This window comes from Scardinius erythrophthalmus (assembly GCF_964197995.2).
Source record: "Scardinius erythrophthalmus genome assembly, chromosome: 16".
Taxonomy (NCBI): domain Eukaryota; kingdom Metazoa; phylum Chordata; class Actinopteri; order Cypriniformes; family Leuciscidae; genus Scardinius; species Scardinius erythrophthalmus.
Window position 1 is genome coordinate 4,701,439 of NC_138236.1, and position 20,080 is coordinate 4,721,518.

General features: G+C 37.2%; 3 protein-coding genes and 1 long non-coding RNA gene across 6 annotated transcripts in view; 1 reads left to right on the forward strand and 3 right to left on the reverse strand.

Moving 5' to 3' along the window:
- gpatch3 (G patch domain containing 3) overlaps positions 1-227 on the reverse strand; it is a 6,325-nt gene extending 6,098 nt beyond the window's left edge. The window contains exon 1 of the mRNA XM_081389894.1: positions 1-227. This exon is cut by the window's left edge and continues 193 nt beyond it. Within this exon, the coding sequence (XP_081246020.1) occupies positions 1-177 (177 nt within the window). The 5' untranslated portion in view covers positions 178-227.
- Positions 228-298: 71 nt separating this feature from the next.
- Positions 299-10,547, reverse strand: LOC308704123 (sphingomyelin phosphodiesterase 5-like). Of its 3 annotated transcripts, XM_081388227.1 has the most exons (9): positions 10,382-10,542; positions 9,203-9,300; positions 6,920-8,009; positions 5,293-5,368; positions 4,322-4,462; positions 4,108-4,197; positions 3,129-3,192; positions 1,936-2,095; positions 1,012-1,509 (listed from the first exon to the last, which is right to left on the reverse strand). In XM_081388227.1, the coding sequence occupies exons 3-9, from the start codon at positions 7,940-7,942 to the stop codon at positions 1,375-1,377; spliced, it is 1,689 nt and encodes a 562-aa protein (XP_081244353.1). In that variant the 5' UTR covers positions 7,943-8,009; positions 9,203-9,300; positions 10,382-10,542; the 3' UTR covers positions 1,012-1,374. The 3 variants fall into 3 exon arrangements, with proteins under 3 accessions (XP_081244351.1, XP_081244353.1, XP_081244352.1); XM_081388225.1 differs by lacking the exon at positions 9,203-9,300 and having other exon boundaries at positions 299-1,509; positions 10,382-10,547; XM_081388226.1 differs by lacking the exon at positions 9,203-9,300 and having other exon boundaries at positions 10,022-10,542.
- Positions 10,312-12,138, forward strand: LOC308704124. Its single transcript, XR_014031772.1, has 3 exons — positions 10,312-10,361; positions 10,916-11,203; positions 11,736-12,138. It is a non-coding gene; the product is annotated as an uncharacterized lncRNA (long non-coding RNA).
- Positions 12,139-13,701: 1,563 nt separating this feature from the next.
- On the reverse strand, positions 13,702-20,074 carry LOC308703935 (protein lifeguard 1-like). Its single transcript, XM_081387980.1, has 6 exons — positions 20,024-20,074; positions 17,342-17,542; positions 17,127-17,255; positions 15,972-16,115; positions 15,331-15,697; positions 13,702-14,008 (listed from the first exon to the last, which is right to left on the reverse strand). The coding sequence occupies exons 1-5, from the start codon at positions 20,036-20,038 to the stop codon at positions 15,548-15,550; spliced, it is 639 nt and encodes a 212-aa protein (XP_081244106.1). The 5' UTR covers positions 20,039-20,074; the 3' UTR covers positions 13,702-14,008; positions 15,331-15,547.
- Between the last annotated feature and the right edge of the window lie 6 nt (positions 20,075-20,080).

Sequence of the window (20,080 nt, forward strand, 5' to 3'; positions counted from 1 at the left end):
GACTCCGGCATCTGCCGCGGGAAACTGCAGACGAACCTCCGGGCGATGGCGATAATGGAAACACACGAATCCTTTACTTTCTATAAACTGGCTGAAATAGTTCCTCAGGTCTGCGGATCGGAGCCGGGCAGGAATGTTGTTAACAACGAAATACGTCGCCTCTTCCGACGCCGCCATAACTGTGAAAGTGAAGCTAGAATTCACGCCTCTGGTACACCAGGCAGAATTGTTTCAAAATAAAAGTTAAAGCAAAACAAAAACAACCTTTTAAAATAACGTACAGTACGTACAATAACGTAACAGTATTTTGATATTTTATTTAACACCGTTTTATGTTTGTAATCTCGTTATAAGTAGGCTTATTTTTATCCCATAATTATGACTATAAAAAAGTAGTGCTGTCAAATCGAATCGGTTATTACAATCACAAACTTTTATGTTAGATGCGATCATTTTGATAGCACTAATATAAATAAAAAATATGACTTTTAATGTCATAAGATTGGCAGAAACGGGGTTCTATAGTTCTATGCATTACAGCAATTATATAAAAAAACATTTAAAAAAAACATATTTGTAAATTCTAGATTTTAAATCAAACATTTCAAACATGTTCTTACAATAAAGTACAGATACATGGATACTAGCAGATGATAATACTGTGGGGCTTTGATACATACTATTACACTGTAACATATTTATATACTATTGTATTTAAACCGAATAAGCATTTGGCAAAAAAAAACTTTTATCCAAACTGACTTGCATTGCATTTCAAGGTATACATTTTTTGTAAATGTAAATAAAAGTAGGTCATGTAAATGTATTATTTCTGACAAGAAAATAAAGCATTTGATTTGAATTCTCTTGACCTGGTATTTTCTGAAATTCAAAACAACATCAGGATTGATCTAGATTAGATCCGAGCCTCAATTCTCAGAAAACTGATATGCTCATAATACAATAATACCAGAGAAACACCTCAGAAAAAAGTGTCAAGAGACGCATGATATGGAAAAAAAAAAATCAACCTTTTTATTAAAATATATTTCCAATATAATTTCTGTGTTGTCATGAAAAAGTGTCATAAAAATAAAAAAAAACAGAAATTAAACTGTGTCATATCTATCCACATTACTGGCACTGTACAGAGAGGATATGCATAGGAAAGAGTGACAGAGTGTCAGAACTATTGCTTTGTTCAAATAGTGATATTCATATAGTGATATTTGGTGTTTTCTCCACATCTCAAGCATTTTAAAATGATAGGCAATGTTATTCCAAACCCATATGAGGGTGAATAATAATAATTTTTTGGCTGAACTATTCCTCTAAAGCATTCATTACTTTACTTGTATATATTTTAAAGTGTCATCAGTAGTCTGGTCCACTAGAAAGCACACATGGGCTGATATCTTCTGAATCCAGAGACACAGAGAGTCTAAAGCCCACAGGAATGTGGTCCGTCAGTCCAGCCAGCTGAGTCACGTACGTGAACTCTTCCACAACCTACACGAGAAAAAGACAAAGATTTAAATACTTCAGAACATATTTTTTTCCTAAAGTACATTTTTACGGCAAGTGTATAGACCTTATTCAGAGCAGCGCCACGACAGGTATGAAAGTGAGGCTGTGAGGGACAGACTTACCATGTTTCCAATAGCATCCGCTGTAAAAAGCTGTATAAAGCTCCTAGATTACTGACAATTTTCCACAGCTTATATTATCGGGAGTTTTTTGTCAACTGAAATTTCTTGGAAAGATATTTTTCCAGTCCAAAAACACATTAAATAACAGTACAGCCCATTGAAGAGATGCATGTCTGTCCCTCACGGCCTCGCTTTCATTCCCATTAAAAATCAATGATGGCGCTGCTGTGAATAAGGTCTATTAAACACTGAAGCACAAACATGTCATTCTTATCAGGAAACTCACCGTTTTGCAGTGACTGGCGACGGAGCTCTCTCGATACAGAAGGTAATCGATCCGTCGACCCACCCAGGGTTGATCCGGCTCAGGATAAACCAGAGGAACGCCGTCGACCGGCACCGGGGGAGATAAATAGTCCTTGCGCAGATCTTCACTTTCCAAAGTTCTACAGAGAAGATTAGATTAGACTGAATCAAAACCTGTTCAAACTATGCAGATTTTTCTATGCTATGCTTCATTTCATGTATATTTCAAGTGGATATACAGTACAGGCCAAAAGTTTGGAAACATTACTATTTTTTATGTTTTTGAAATAAGTTTCTTCTGCTCATCAAGCCTGCATTTATTTGATCAAAAATACAGAAAAAAAATGTAATATTGTGATATATTATTACAATTTAAAATAATTGGTTTTCAATTTATTATACTTTAAATTATCATTTATTTCTGTGATGCAAAGCTGACTTTTCAGGATCGTTACTCCAGTCTTCAGTGTCACATGTGACATCCAGTCTATCACATGATCCTTTAGAAATCATTCTAACATTCTGATTTATTATGAGTGTTGGAAACAGTTCTGCTGCCTAATATATTTGATGAATAAAAGGTTAAAAAGAACTGCATTTATTCCAAATAAAAAAAATATTTTCTAATAATATAAATCTTCTATACTATCACTTTTTATCAATTTAACACATCCTTGCTGAATAAAAGTATTGATTTATTTCAAAAAAAAGAAAGAAAAAAAATTACTGACCAGTAGTGTATATTGTTGTTACAAAAGATTTCTATTTCTAAAACATTTGCTTCTTTTTTTTTCTTTTTTTTTTTTCTTTTTATTCATCTAAGTATCCTAAAAAAAGTATCACAGGTTCTGAAAAAATATTAAGCAGCAGAACTGTTTCCAACTTTGATAATGAATCATCATATTAGAATGATTTCTAAAGGATCATGTGATAGACTGGAGTAATGATCCTGAAAATTCAGCTTTGCATCACAGAAATAAATGATAATTTAAAGTATAATAAATTGAAAACCAATTATTTTAAATTGTAATAACATATCACAATATTACATTTTTTTTCTGTATTTTTGATCAAATAAATGCAGGCTTGATGAGCAGAAGAAACCTCTTTCAAAAACATTAAAAATAGTAATGTTTCCAAACTTTTGACCTGTACTGTATATCCATATCTCACCGCTGCAGGTTGTCTGGAGTCCTCATGTTCTCATTATAGAGTGTTGGCTGTTCCAACAGGGTTCCTGCAAATTAAAACCACAAGTTTTTGTGTTTAAGTATTTGTACACTTTTTAAAATTATTCATGCAAAACTATAACTATATAATACAATTGCATACAATAAAGAATGAAAAGAAACAACATCCTAATAGTAATACCCAAATTAAAGTGGAATAAAATAAATAAATAATAAAGTTTTGAATGTAACCACAGAATATCCGAAACGGCAACTTTCCACTCCAAAACGTGCGTTCATTTCACAAAGTGTGTTTAAATGTGCTGGTATTAAAATTAGTTTTGATCGATCAGATCACAAGTAGGTGACACTAAATACGGGTGTAAACGGGGTCTAAAACGTTGAGCTTGTCCACTTTCGACCACTTCCAGAGGTAGCTGAAAACGCATTAGACCGGATTGCTGTCGTAGTGTAAACGCTCATGTGGTCGAATGTGTTCGAACAGCCACAAAAAGACTTTCCTACTGATCTAATGCCTAAACATTATGGGAAGCGCTCTAGCCAGACGGGATTTAAACTTTGTCGGCTGAAGATCCACGTTTGGTTTGAAGATGAAAGACGTACCAAGCACAATGTTCTCTCACCATCCCTGATTTCTAACACACACTCATCATTCGGCTGGTCTTGTGTCTGTCAGAGCAGAAACTAAAGCTCATGCTCAGTATGTTTTGACTCTGTGTGCGTTCATATCTAAGTTGCTCAAGCTTATTTTGTCCATTAGATTGAAAGATCTGAAAAAGTCCATACATTCACCCGCCCATAGACCCTCTCCTCAAAGAAATCAGGACAGAAGTGGTTGAAAGTGGACAAAAGAGACGGATTAAACGGGTATGTGTCTCCCTCGTCTACTTGTGATCCGATCGACCAAAACGCATCTCAATACCAGGTGTAAACAGGGCCTAAGAAGCAAACGAGAGTGTTACCGATGACCCAGGGCTTCTCTTTCCCGGGTCCAGCTCTGCAGGGGTCTGTATATTCCTCAAACACACTATGGCTTTGCTCCAACCTGTCATCTAGTAAATACACGTAAAGACACATGAAAACGCTGATTTAACGAGGCACTTTTTTTCTGAACTTCCTTTGCATAAATATTTAATCAAGATGTACAGTTTTACAGGGTTAGGGTTAGATACATACCAGGGGAGCAGTTGTCGAAGTTAAAATCCCCACAAAGCACGTCAAACATCACTATTTCATCTTCTCGCCTGGTCACTGCTTGAAACTCGCTGATCCATTTGGTCAACATGTTAAGCTGCTCAAAGCGTATCTCTCCTTCCCCTGATCAAACACCAGAAATGTCTTAATATATGATATGCTTCAAAGCATATTATTATACATATTTGTGCAATTATTAGTTGTGCAATTATAATTTGTACATGATTCAAAAAAAAATTTATGCAAAAAAACAATCCGTCTTCACCACTGGGATTCTATACAATTTAATTTAATTGGATTACATTACACAAAATATCCAAAAATGTATATTTTGTCAATATTTATTCATCCTTGTTTTGTTCCAAACCTGTATTTGAGATGCTTTGGTGCAAGTGTTTTAATTTTTATATAAAGTTATCCTATGACTCGTAATATAAAAGACAAGTTATATGGATAGATGGACTACTGCTATGATGCTTTTATGGCACTTTAATGGTGTTTTTGTCCTTTTTGGAGCAGATATGGTCACTATGAACTTTTGTCGTGTGGCAGGGTTTCTCTATCTGAAGTGTGTGAGTTGATAAAAAGTAATTAATTCAATCATAAAAATATTTTTTTTATTGTTTTAAAAATAAATAATTAAATTAAATAAATCATAAAAAAAAGAATGAACTAAAATAAAAACAATCAAAATAAAACACTAAAAATATTAAATATCTTATTTGTTTATCTGCATGTACTGTAAGCATTAACTGACATTAGGGAACTGTAAACGCGAGTAATTAATGTTGAAATATTATTATAAAATCTCAGGGAGGCTTCAAGTAAATATTTCACAATATTTAACAGCATACAGGTTTGGAACGACATGACAATAAATAAACAAACACAGACATTCATTTTATAGGTGAACTATTTCTGTAGATGCATCATAACAATAACAACACACTTGCCTTCAGGAGCGTGCAGATGAGTGCAGTTAATATACCCAACCATTTTCTTTTCCCCTTTTTTTAACCCTATCTCCACCTAGTGAGAAAATAATTTGGTTTAGGCACACTTTTTAGTATAGTTAGTTTAAGGCCCCGATATACTTCAAGCAACCATAATTTTGAACAAAACCAGGCCAAAATTAAGTTTGTTTCGGGAGTTCGAAACAAATTCCAAACTAATGTCCTGTTGGTAAACACTTTCAAACTACCATTGGTCCGTGGCGATTACATAATGGGTGGGTGTGGCTCTGAGGCTCCGCCTTCTTTGACTCATTTCTTCAGTCCATTGAGGTCAGATGCAAGTAAAAACATGAACACACTGGAGAGAGAGCTGCCTTAGAGTAGAAATTGAAGTTGTAATACTAATTAAAAGCGACATTGACAGTTTTTCCTGTTTAATATTGTAAAGCTGCTTGCTTTTAAAGCGATCTAAATAAACTCGACTGGAGTGCCAAATTGCAGAGCTGGTGTGAACATGTTCACGTCACAACTGCTGTTTTCTCACAGCTCTCATTTTACTTGTGTTCACTTATTGAGAAGAAAGCGTGCAAAACATATGTGACCCTGGATCACAAAACCAGTCACATGTCGCACGGGTATATTTGTGGCAATAGCCAACAATACATTGTATGGGTCAAAATGATCAATTTTACTTTTATGCCAAAAATCATTAGGATATTAAGTAAAGATCATGTTCCATGAAGATATTTTGTAAATTTCCTACCGTAAATATATAAAACATTTATTTTTGTGAGTGAATGCAGCACAATCGCCTACATAAATGAACAACTTTAAAGGAGATTTTCTCAATGTTTCAATTTTTTTGCATCCTCAGATTCCAGATTTTCAAATAGTTGCATCTCTGCCAAATATTGTCCTATCCTAACAAACCATACACCAATGGAAAGCCTATTTAATCAGCTTTCAGATTATGTATAAATCTCAATTTAAAAAATGTTACCCATGTGACTGATTTTGTGGTCCAGGGTCACATATTTACAAAACATACTAATTTGCATATTCATAGAACCGCGTAAAAGAGGCAAGGGTGTAGAGTTACATTCAATCTATTTTAAGGCATGAAGATTTTTTTTCAAGGAAAAAAACTTTTAAATATGTAATTTTGGTGATCAAAAATTAGTTTTAAGGGATAAAGTTATTGACTACAGGGGGACTTTAAGGAAACATTCCATTTTGTCATTCGACAAACATTTTGGGAACGTTAATGTATAATGTTCTCTGAACATTCTGAAACAAGTAGTAACATTTAAAAAATGTTAGACAAACGTTTCAGAAAAAAAAGTTAAATAACATTTTTGTGCTAATGTTTTGAAATCATAGACTAGATAACATTCTATTAACGTTACTGGAAGAACGTTTGGTCATAACGTTGAGAGAACCTTGCCAAAACATTAGCCAAAACTCTGAGATCGTTCCCAGTTAGTTGGGACACCGCTGCTCAGGTATTTTGAACTTCTTTTTACTCCTAAGCGAAGAACGGAAAATAACTTTGCTGTGAGTTTACCGGGGCCTTTCATTTCCAAACCTATATGTAAAACATTGTAGATCAGCAGCAATATTGCAGTACCTTTACAGCCAGCAGGCCTTTGGCAGCCAGCGCGTCCTCTCCTCGGCTGTTCGGAAAGCAGCGGTACTGAGCCTCCATCACGGGATAGCGACTGGCCAGGAACAAACCACTGTTGAAAAACTTGAAAGAGGAGCACGTTCCGGCAGGCTGGCAGGCGTAAACGCCAACGTCATAGAGAACATGTTCATAGAGCGACCCGAGAGCCTGTGCGAGCTTCAGAGCGGCTCTCTTATCGAAAACCTCCTGGAGGCAAACTATATCCACCGAGGACGGGAACAAAGAGGACACTTCCATCAGCATGTCACCGTCTCTTAAGGGACGAGGCGGATGCTTGTGCTGCTTGGAGTTCTGGTTGCAGTTGGGTTTGGGAAGCTGCTGGTTTGGGCCATTGGTTTCATCCGCTTCGGTCCCGTCCTTCTGACCTGTGATGGAAAAGTCTACAGATCCGTACGAGGACGGGGCCGGTTGCGGCATCAAACTGCTGGACGGGGTAACGGTGCCGCAGCTACTCGGAGAATCTACGAAAATACGGATGTGCGGGCGAGTGACACCCTGCACGATGTTTTTCCCGATGATTGACCCGCGCTGTTGCGTATGCCCAAGGTTGTTGAAGCGCGCTACGCCGTCGGGCAACAGGCACAGGTTTCCCGTCAGAAACCCAAAACTGACCTTCTTCGTCTCCTCCCATCTAGAATTACGATCCTCCGTGTGAAGGATCTGCACCTGATGGCGGTACGAGAACGGCCGGCGTACGGCCTGGAGTGGAGCCCATAATACGAACCCCAGGAGGGCGAATGGTGTGGAAAGTATAAACAGGATGAGGAACAGTACGGAGCCGAAGACAAGCTTAAGCGGGTGGAGGTAGCACTCCTGTTCGCGCCTCAGCACGCGCTCCAGACTGGTGGAGACGCAGACGGCGAGGAGACGGTCCAGGAACCAGAAACACGGGAAGATGAGACTCCATCCTATAGCATGGAGACCTTCCAGGAAACAGTTGGGGAAAGGCGACTCTCTTAAAGACATGCCTCAGCGCCGCACGCCTCGGAAAGAAGCCTTCTCATCTCAGATCTTCCACATAACCACTTGAACTCTGTGGCAAAATTACAAATAAGGTGAAAATGTTAGAATGTTTGCAACGTTTGGAAAGTGAAAAGCTATATATTTAGCAAATCAACTAGTCAGTGGATTGTATGAACCAGGGTTATTATTGTTGAAGGAATAGTTCACCCAAAAATATACGGCTGTTGCCAGTAGCCACTGATTATAGTCAAATCAGTCACCTTTATTTATATTAGGCCTAGCGCTTTAACAATACAGATTGTATCAAAGCAGCTTCACAGTGATAACATGAAAATAATACAACAAAGTTTGTTTCTCGAAGAAAATTGCGTCATGGTCCACCTTAAGTAAGGCAGATCAATAATATTGTTGAATGTTTAAATGTCTCCAACTAAGCAAGCCAATTAGCTATATTTAATAATTTTTAATAATTAGCAATTATTAAACTAAAGAGATTATAGTTTCTAAAGTTTTAAATATAGATATATTTCTTACGAAAAACTTTCTTCAAAAACTCGGACACTAGTCAAAGCCATTACAAAGCTGGGAAGAGCCAGGATTTTATTTAATATAACTCTGATTGTGTTTGGCTGAAAGAAGAAAGTCATATATACACCCAGGACGGCTTGAGGGTGAGTAAATTATGGGATAATTTCCATTTTAGGGTGAACTATTCCTAAACCAACTAAACCATAAAACCATAAAAAAATAAAAGTTAATTGAAATATAACATAATAAAATAACTCTGAACCAGGGTTATATCATTAACTAAAATGTATTTGAAATAAAATAAACGTAAACTAAAATAAAATATAAAAAAACAAACGTATTTTATTTCAGCTAGCTGCCAACAAGCATTTCTCATTTTAGTTTAGTTTAAGTACTAAAATAAAAATAAAGACATTTAAAAAATGACAAAAGGACAAATAAAAATTGCTAAAACTTTAACTAAAATTGAAAATGGAAAATGTGAATAAAATATTTGAATATTCAAATATCAAAAACAGCATCTCATTGATACTAAAATAACTTTCACACAGCAGTCAAAACTTCAGACACACTGACTATTATATCCATGTTAGAATAATAGTAAATATTCAAAATATCTATAAAAACTAAAATAACACTGGCTTGAACAACACGCTGTGACTAGTCTGTCTTAATGAAAGCCCAGAAAAATAAAGCTAAAATGCTTTCAGAGAAGTGGACGACATTTCTATTCACCTAGTCAGTTAGTGGATGGCTTTTGACAATCCCTTTTCTTTTCAATGCATTTGTTCTGTGAATGGCTTCTTTGTCAAACACAATAATCTCAATGCAGCCTGTTGAACAGGAGAAACAAGCTTTCATAACCTTTGGTTAGAATTTATTTTCCTTTCCGTTCAATGAAATGTTTCAGTTCTACTGGTGTTTTTTTTTTTTTTTTTTAATTGTGGGTAATAAATCTTTTACATTTAAGCATTTAGCAGACTTACACACATTTCCAGGGAATGGAACCCATGACCTTGGCGTTAAAAGTAAAAAACAAATGTATACATTCAATTATAAAAACATGCTGAGATGGCATAATATGTGTTTCTTATAGTTTAACATGTCCTCCATATGACTCAATATTCATAAGCTATAAGAATTTTCCCCCAAGATTTTTTTAAGTGGAAATGTACGTTTCTGGTGGAATGTCCCATAGGCTATAATGCAAAAACAAAAACACCTCCTTCTGCTCCAAAATTGTGTTTCTTCAATTGCTCGACATTTCACAACTGCCTGTATCTAATATCACCCAGGTATCATGGGATATGTCCGAGTCATAGGGTTTCTGAATGAGGGAACTCACCCATAAAAATGTTGTCAGCAAAACAGCACTGCCAATAACAACAACAGGATACTATGACATGTGTAAGAGATAAACATCAGAGGATCATGGTGCATTTCTGCCACCAGCCCTGGTTAATTCGTGAATATGTACTGCAGAAATGGTATACTATAATATGGCAGTTTACTATTCAGGAGCCAATAATGCACTATTATAGATTAGAGACTTACAGTAGCAGGGATCTTCTGTTGACCGCACACTCAACTGGATTAATACCTATTGATTTATCGATCGACACTGATATGATCTAATGCATAGTGATGAATAATGAAATTAGATGCATGTTAAATTGCACAGGTCAGAACATGCACTGGATCTAATGCAAGATGAACTCCACACGTGTGCTGACGTCATCATGCATCTGCGCGAAATTATCATATTATGATTATTTTCTCTCTCTCCCTCTCCCGTCTAAACCCTGTTACGGCTTTCTGTAATCTACCTACAGTCACGTGCCACTGGTGACCAGATCCCGGTTAGCAGGGCGGAAATGGCAGCAGTCGCGAGCTGGTAAAGTTTACCTGTCTTACCTGACTCTGTTTGTGGCGCGCGACAGGCTTTGTTTTGAACATGAGCTGATGTTGCGGTCAGTCTGTGTATTGGACACCTTGCTGATTCATTTAATCTGATTCATCAGTCTCTGTGCTGCTCGTGCTCCTCCAGCGGTTTCTACACGCACCACGTATACAGTATAGTAGGTCATGCGCGCGCCCGTCCACATCCCCGTGTGTGCGCGCACTTCCGCAAAGCCCTTCTGCTGAAACTGGCTTGTTTTTTGAGGGGATGTTTGGGAATATGTTGGTGTTACTGCTTTATAATATACATACAGTAGGCTATATGTTGTCATTTCCAAGCTTGAATTTACATTTTCTCATTTTAACAGTTGCAAAGAATTAAGGGACCGAGCAAATAGGCTACTTTGTTTATATAGGCTATTTTTTAGCTTAAACGTAGTTTTCCCCCATCCAGTTTATGTAAAATGATTCACCCTGCCGATCTAACTTACACATTCAAACATGTTATCTTTCCATTCACTTCCAGACTCTGTTTTCTTGCATTTTTAGGTTGTTTATTTCCAGAAAGGAGCAAAGCAGGACGGGACATGTGGATTGAGAAGTTTCTACCACAGGAACAGACTCCGTCCATCCAGTCGTGCCATGAAACGTAAGCAGCTGAGCAGCAGCAGAAGATCCTTCAGCAACCTGGACGGGGCAGTTTCAACAATCACCCTGTGCAAAAACTCAGGGTTGGAGTAGGCCTGTTCCTGGGCACCAGGCGTCTCCTTCAGGATCCCGTAGGTGTTGACAATGAACTCGCTGAAGGGAGGGTGTAGGCGCATGTTATAGCCCAGGGTATGAAGCCTGTTCATGATCTCTGTGTGTCTCTCCAACAGCTGGAACTTATAAGCTTCATCCACAATCCCAGTCAGGGGGTGAATGGAGACCTGATGTTAAATATTGAATGAAACACAGCAAATACATGTCAAAACATCCCACAGGCTCATGTCTGAATCTACAGCCAGCGAACACTTAACAATTACATAATCCCATTTGCATTTGAAGGGGAAATATGAATGGATTACTTATAGTTGTCTCTGCACATAAAGCATTTTGAGAGTCACAAAATGACACATTTCAGCTTTAAAGTCATGATGAATGCATTTTACCATTGCATGCAGCACTAAATAAATATATTTAATAGTCTGGATTTAATATTCTTGAACATTAATGAAGCTAACTAAATACATATATTTAATAGTCTGGATTTAATATTCTTGAAGCTAATTAACTTCTTATTATAGTCAATTGTACATGTGTCTCAATATCATGTCCCGCTCACCTGCTCTATTTTATCTCGTATGTTCTGCACGGTGAATCCATACAGTCTAGACTGTTCCTGGAAAACATGTGAGAGGATTCGACGGTCCAGCTGGAAGGCAATTTCACCCTGCAACCTGCTGTGATCTGCAGGAATAGATCAGATTAACCATCAGTACACAAGACCAGATGAGGATCAGCTGAAGCTTTTTACTTTAAAAGTTCAAACTCATTGTTTGCTCAGAGTTTTTGCAGTTTAAATTGTGTGCCAGGGTTATTATTGTTGACTAAAACTATCGAGACAGAAAAAGTTTTCCTCCACCAGCATCATATAGTGTCCTGGACACTGTTCTGGAAGAGGAAAATCCCTCTGGTCACTGAAGGACTTCTATCTGTCATTCCCAAGATGAACTGATGCTGTATTGGCTGTAAAAAGAGGCCCTCACCATACTAATAAACTATTGTGATCTAAAACCAGGTGTTTCAGTTTCTTTGACCAACTACATACACACATTAGGCGGTTTGGCAACTAACTAAAATAAGTTTAAGTTCATTAAATTAAACAAAAATAAAACCTAAGAAAATGTAAGAATAAAAGATAATTCAAAATATTAACAAAAACTATAATAGTAAAATAGCTAAATTGGAAGTTATATCATGCATGAAACTAGTTTGTAAACTGTCTATACATATCTTTACAAAAATAAAATAAATGTTACAAAGTTTTATTTCTTTTTCTAATTTTTATTCATTTTTATTTAAGTTTTAGTTTGAGGTATTTTAGTACATTAAAGCTAAACTAAATGTTGCCTCTGCAACTAACTGAAATAAATGTTTTCATAACACTTTACAATAAGGTTCCATTTGTTACATTAGTTCTACAACATTTAGTAATCTTAGTTCATGTTAATCTTCTCAACACTTACTAGTACTTTTTCTAAGATCAAAAGTTGTATCTGTTGACATTAGTTAATGAATGCACCGTGAACTAACATGAAAATAAATGCTGTATATATTTGTTATTGTTAGTTACACACCGTTGCCATGCAAAGCAGATTTGATTTGATTTGATTTCAGTTGAAGTAACGGACATGTTTTTGAATAGTAACCCTGTGAAATGAAGGTTGCACACACCTCTGAGTGTGTGGTGTGTGACGGAGCAGCTGGGCAGCTCCTCATGATTGACAGCTGACAGTGTGTGCAGAAGATTGACGGGTGAGGACGTCTTCTGGGCTCTTTTCAAAAGCTCATTACTGAATCTGCTCTCATCCACTGTGCCGTTCCACTCAAGATTCAATCTCCCGCCTGAATTACAGCAAACACTTTATATACAGCACTTAAGAGACTTTGATTACAGTCACAATAAAATTCAGTCTACAATCAAAATAACGAATGATTGAACTCAGTCTATCATATTTCCCTGGACTGGGTGTAGGAGAGATTAAAAATATGTGAATTTATAAAGGAGGCTTCATGATATGCACTATATATTTACAGTGTGGCTTCATGATATATTCAAGAATTCATGCAGTTTTATTCATATTTTGAACACATTTTTTATTTTAGTTTTCATGTTAATTTTGGCATTTTATTATTTTTTAAAATTTTGCTAATAATTTTAGTTTTTATTTATTTACAGTTAATAATTTTAGTGCTTCAACTTATTTCAGTTTATTGCCTATAGGCAACAATTTCGTTTTTCAACTAATATTTATATCTTATTTCATTTCTAAATACTATGGCTCCTTTCCTTCCGGTATGACTGATCAGACCATCGGTTGATGTAAATCTGTTCAGCTCAGCATTTTCTTCACTATCCAAACGATCCATGTCATGACACAGTTCCTCAACGTCCATCCGCAATGAACCGTTTTTTACCTCATCCATTTTACTCTCCACCAGATCAAACACAAATGATTTTACTTCTGTCTTTAAGAAAAGCACAAGAATCAGAATGCTACTATGATGTCATCAATGGAACCGGAATGTAACTGTAGAGATGAGAAAAACATGTCCAAAACAATGAATTTGTTCCTAAAACCGTCTTTATTCCCTTCTTAAAAGTAAAATGGAATACATAAAATTAGCAAGAAGTGATAACATAAACATAAGAACAGCAGAGGGGAAAATGAATCAGTGTATTTGCTAATGATTATATTCATACAACTGATCATAGAGACTAGACATTGTTATACATTTCAGGAAGTACAAATAGTTTAAAGGAACACTCCGACTTTTTGGGACTTTAGCTTATTCACAGTATCCCCCAGAGTTAGATAAGTCCATACATACCTTTTTCATTTCTGTGCGTTCTGTAAGTGTTATTTGATGCACCCACCGCTAGCCTAGCTTAGCACAAAGACTGGATGTAAATGGATAATGGTAGCATACTAATCCCAATAAGTGACAAAATAATGCAAACATTTTCCTATTTACATGTTGTGATCTGTATAGTCACAGCGTGTACAAATAACAAGGCTATATGAGACAGAGACCATTTTTAATCGTATAAATACTGGGAACTATATTCTCGCTAGGCGTAGGAGCACAGCTAACGTTACTTGGGCGGAGTGATTAGCGCAGCACACGAGACACCCTGTGGTGAGGAGCAGAGAGTTCGCTCAGAGTTGGAGTAATAGAGTCAGCAGTTACTAGATAGTAAATTTATAGTTTACAATCATGGGTGTTCGCTGTATTGTAAAGAGCTGCGTCAATAAACAGGGGAGACCAGGTAGCCTAATACTATGATGTTTCATAGAATTCCAACCAAAAACGCTGACCTGATGAATCAATGGCTACAAACACACCTGTAAACAGCATCACGAAGTATTTCGTTTGCTCTGAACGTTTTACTATAGACGACTATTTTGAAAAAATGCAAGTTGCCACACAGACCATGAAACGTGTGCTAAAGGATACAGCCATCCCATCGATAATAAAGGCAGGACAAATTGGATCACCTGTTGCTGCGGTAAGTGTTCCGTTATGTTTTGAGATGACTAACATTAGCCATACTGTAACAGTCACAGTGCCATGCTAATGTAATGTAACCTTAGTAGTGACACTATTACGTGAATAGGGGCTCCGTGTATCCCCTTTATTGTTATTATTGTGTTGTCATGAACACTGTATCGCTCAATAACAAATGAGCGGCGCTAAATGTAACTCTCAGGACTGTAACATTTAACTTGCTAATGAACAGCTTCCAAAGTTTGTAACTCCTCGTCTGTGTATTCTGGCTCAAAACTATATGGTTCGGGATCTTGGTTTGATACACAGTAAAATTCCTCTGACAATTCCTCAAAGTCAGCCATGATCACGAGTCACGTTCGCTACTACCTAGTTAGTCACGTTTGTTTTGTTTACGGAACCATCAACAGGGTGTCTCGTGTGCTGCGCTAATCACTCCGCCCAAGTAACGTTAGCTGTGCTCATACGCCTAGTGAGAATATAGTTCCCAGTATTTATACGATTAAAAATGGTCTCTGTCTCATATAGCCTTGTTATTTGTACACGCTGTGACTATACAGATCACAACATGTAAATAGGAAAATGTTTGCATTATTTTGTCACTTATTGGGATTAGTATGCTACCATTATCCATTTACATCCAGTCTTTGTGCTAAGCTAGGCTAGCGGTGGGTGCGTCAAATAACACTTACAGAACGCACAGAAATGAAAAAGGTATGTATGGACTTATCTAACTCTGGGGGATACTGTGAATAAGCTAAAGTCCCAAAAAGTCGGAGTGTTCCTTTAATCATAGTTGTGTCTGCATATCAAACTGGGACACAAGAAAGCATTTAAGCATGGAAGAAAACGCCACACTGCGTTTGTTTCTGTAAGCATAAACGCATGATGATCTCCAATGGTGGAATTTTAACTACTGCTTCTTCCAAAGATTCGCAAAAGGTATAAAAAGATTTGGATGATGTCCAAATACAGATTGAGGGAAGCGAAGATATATTCCTCGGGACTCAGGGATAATTTCTTGTTCCCCAGAAGCAGCTGTGTGTCCACGGCCAAGAACTGCAACACAATCGGGACATTATTTCATTTATTTTCTTGTATGATATATATTTTAAAGTATTTGACATGTCAAAACACCTCCAGGGCCCAGAAAACACCTCTATTTTAATCATTTAACTTAATATTTGCATGTTCACAGTTCTCTGATATAATGGTCACAACATGCAGGAAAACAAATCAAATTATTTCATATTTTTCGCGTTTTTTTTTGCTTTTTTTTGTACATTTTTATGATTGAATTGATCATTATTAGCTAAAGAAATGGAGCACTTACACAGGTGAAGAGCAGCGCACCCAGCGACGCATAGATGAGTTCCAGAATCCTGCTGTACAGGAAGATGCACAGGATCCCAAAGAAGAACAGGACGATGAAGCACACGAACAGCACCCCGTAACAGGAAGTGAAGTCAAACTTGGTCTGTGATGGACAGGAGATATTTATGAAAATCAGCTTTTGTAAATGTAAGCACTAACACTAGAGATGACCAAAATAGAAAACTATTTTCGTATTTTGTCCTGTACACACGCAGGAAAGCAGACACAAGGTTATTATCGATAGCTAAAGCTAAAACCATGAAAAAGGTACTTGAAATAAAATAAACATTAAAGCTATAAAAACTATAAAGGCATATTTTAAAAAAGAAAACAAAATGAGTAAAATTTCAGTTATGTGCTAAAATTATTAACAGAAAATATACAAATTAAATGTAATTAAAAATATTGACAAAATCTATATTTTACAGTAGTGGCCAAAAGTGATGTCTGGAGGGGAGATTTGTTTTTAATGACCCTACAAGTTTGATTAAACCATCAAAATAAGAGGACAATATTTTATAAGTAACACTAAACTTGATTAAGGTATTTATCGGACAAAATTATTTGGAAAAAATAGCAAACTACAGCTACAAGTTTATATTTTACTATGCAAACAAAAATGCAAATAAAACAAAAATATCTCAGGAAAAAGCAAACATGGACTACAATATAATCAGTTATTAATATTTCATTGGTTCTGTCCTATTTTTGCACGTGTTCCTAGTTTCTTTGTATGGCAGTCTGGCCTAAAATGATTTCGGCACAATTTGGCATGTTTCATTGCGTTATCACAAATACAACCATTGACTCCCAAGCACAACTATGCAATATGCTTACAATATCTTTAATAATATTTTAATAAAGGGTGAAGATGTCAATTTTCCTAGGCCGGACATCACTTTTGGCCACTACTGTATATGCCAACGATACTAAAATAACACTGAGTAGATGTTCATGACAATCTTTTGTTTCCAGTATTTTTAGAAATCTAGCAATCATTCAAAAAACATGCCAATCAAGAACCGTTTGTTGCACAGGACCAGTTCTGGATTTCAAACCCTGATCACAGTACATGAAAGTGTCCGGTTATTGAGACGGCAAGATGAGCGCTGACCTGTAGAGAGAAGACGATCACCGTAAAGCAAACCAGCACCGTAATGCCGACAGCCATCACCACGATTTTGGTATCGTAGAAGCTGGATATCACCCCGACCATGTAGGACATCGCCAGTGTCAGGACAGACTGAAATGCAGGAAATCATTCAGTACAATGCATGAAAGGAGAATTTAAAATGTTTTCCATTTGAATCTGTTTCATCAAAGATTCACCAAAGAAATGAGGTTCCAGGGATGCTTCCGGCGAAAGTCTCCGCAGCAGAGGATGACGAAGTAGGGCACGAGGAAAACTATATAGCCGACCCAGTACGTCCACGTGTTCTTCATCACAAACAGTTTGACGTGAGGCTCAAAAGTGAAGAGGGCCACAAAGCCACAGGTCACTGCCAGCTGCAAACTTAAAACAGCGAACACCTGAACACAAGTACAGAAATAATACAACGTCAAAATTCATTGTTGGGTTTTAGCGGGTCTTATTGCACAGTTACTATAGTTACAGGGATATTTCACCGCGGGAAAGATTAATGTGTATTTAAATTGGGTCATTTATGTAGTAGAAATGTGAAATTATTTTAGAAGTTGGTGCCTTCTAGACTGATAAAACCAGAAAATGTATTTTTTGCTCATGTGAATGAAAGACAACAACTCCCAGAATGCACTTGCTTCGTTGTCCTACGAGGCCACTCCCAAGCCACGCCCACCGGTTACAGAGGGCAGTATCGGAAGAAATGACACAACTAGGCTACTAGTCGACATGAAACTGAAAAGACGGCGTTTTATCGTGAGATCCCCCTATGGGCGGGTTGAAAACATGCGGAACGAGCTCCTCCTACTGGCTGTAGTCTCTCGCCTCTGGCCAAAAAAGCCTCCGATGATGCTAAACATGGGCGGCGCTAGGGAGGGGCTAGCAGGTGTTTCAGCACCCCCAAGAAAGACCAAAGCAGGTCGATCGTCAACTTCATATTTGCAGCCAACACTGACACAGAAAACACTAGTTTATTAATAAAACTCAATGCAGGCGTCACCGGATTTACAAATGCACATCTTGCTTGTTGCACGCACACATATTATGTCGAAATAACGAGATATTATGTTGAAATAACATTATTATTAATAATAAGTCTTTACACAAAATAAAACGCGGCGTTTTTCTAAGCGGGTTAAAAAGGATAACAATAATGTATGGCGTAATAGCACTTTTGGAAGTACTTCGACTCGGCGCAGTAAAAAGTCACACCTGATCCTCTTTCCACCATTGACAGAAGTGAGAGGAAGAGGATCAGACGTGACTTTTTACTGCGCCGAGTCGAAGTACTTCCAAAAGTGCTATTACGCCATACATTATTGTTATCCTTTTTAACCCGCTTAGAAAAGCGCCACGTTTTATTTTGTGTCACCATACTTGGTCGTATAACTACTCGTGTAACTGTTTTTAAATAGGGAAAACGCTGATGTGTTTGGTCACTTCTAAATTCATTGCTGTTAGATACCATTGAATATACTGGGGTAAACTAAGTGCTTTCAAAGTGTCACCGCGCGCTAGAGCGATTAAGTGCACGCACTGAGATGAGAGAGGTATGTATCAACTCGTCTTAGTTAAGGGAATAACAGTTTAATATGAAAAAACGGTGGAGTATCCCTTTAACTAAAACTAAAACGTAAAAAAACATTTTCATAACTTGAATAAAGAAATTATTATTATTTAAATATAATAGTATTTTATATATCAATAAATATACCCGGCGCATGACGTAGGATGTAGGAGTAGCGTAAAGCTTAGGTGAGAGTAAACGCTTCTCGCGTTTCAAACAAATAGGGCTGGGCAACAAACTTAAGCTCCTCCCACATTTCTCTTTAAAAGTTCTCGTTTTAGACTTCTAACTTGTGAGCGGTGTTTTGTTTTGCTCTGTCCTCTGCGCTTCCGCATTCGTCAATGCGTCTTGCGTTGGGTCAGAGGTCACTCTTCCTGTTACCGGAAGCCAGTGATTATAGTTTATAAAGTTATAAATATGGATATTATTCTCAGTGGCGGTCTTAACATAAAGGCATAGGTAGGCGGCTGCTTAGGGCCCCCTACCAGTGGTCATAGTAGGGGGGCCCCCAACCAACCTCAAAAAAAAAAAACCTTATCATCATGACCACTTCAAAAGCATGGTAAATTGTATTAATATTGTTAAGAAATACTTTGAAACGTTGAAGTAGTAGTTAAATTGTCCAGTTCATGGTTATCTGTCCCTACACATACACCCCCTACTTTCACAATGAAATGGACTAGTCCGTAATGGTGCGTGGCGCGAAAGATAAACACGCAGTGACAGGAGGACTGGGAAGTACACAAACAGAGAGGAAGCAAGATGAGTCTAAACACGAAAATTAAATGAAGTTACCCAAGCGGCTCAAATAAAAGAAAAAAGCGAAAAGACGCCGATAAGTATTTGGCAACGCCATACATACCTTCGCCTTGGGCCTCCAATTTGCTAAATCCGCCACTGATTATTCTTACAAAAATGCATGGCTTCGCTTCCGAAGGCCTTTATTATCCCCCTGGAGTCGTATGGATTACTTTTATTATGGATGGATGAGCTTTTTTAGGCTTCAAAATCTCAGGTACCATTCACTTCAATTATAAAACTTGGAAGAGCCAGGATATCATTTAATGTAACTCTGATTGTGTTTGGCTGAAAGATGAAAGTCATATACACCTAGGATTGCATGAGGGCGAGTAAATTATGGGATAATTTTCATTTTTGGGTAAACTAACCCTTTAATAATCATAACACATGAGAACATGATGCTGCATACAGTATGCTTTCCGTTGAACTTGAATCTTGTTTTGAGTGTGTTGAATCTTTTCATTGGTGCTGTCATGAAGGATTGCTCCGTATCAGTGTTTACCTTTCGAATGAACATCCTTCTGATGACTTTATTATCGAGTCCAAAGCCTCCGAACTC

Bases quoted from the DNA above. Each gene is read 5' to 3' on its own strand.
- LOC308703935 (XM_081387980.1), bottom strand. The intron at 17,256-17,341 runs GTGAATCTTTGA...CCTGCATTTCAG, and splicing joins CCTGGAACCTCATTTCTTTG to TCTGTCCTGACACTGGCGAT. The intron at 16,116-17,126 runs GTCAGCGCTCAT...TGTCCATCACAG, and splicing joins TGATCGTCTTCTCTCTACAG to ACCAAGTTTGACTTCACTTC.
- LOC308704123 (XM_081388225.1), bottom strand. From the start codon at position 7,942: ATGTCTTTAAGAGAGTCGCCTTTCCCCAACTGTTTCCTGGAAGGTCTC. The intron at 5,369-6,919 runs GTACTGCAATAT...TTTTCTCACTAG, and splicing joins AAGGCCTGCTGGCTGTAAAG to GTGGAGATAGGGTTAAAAAA. The intron at 4,463-5,292 runs GCAAGTGTGTTG...GTGTTTGATCAG, and splicing joins TCATCTGCACGCTCCTGAAG to GGGAAGGAGAGATACGCTTT.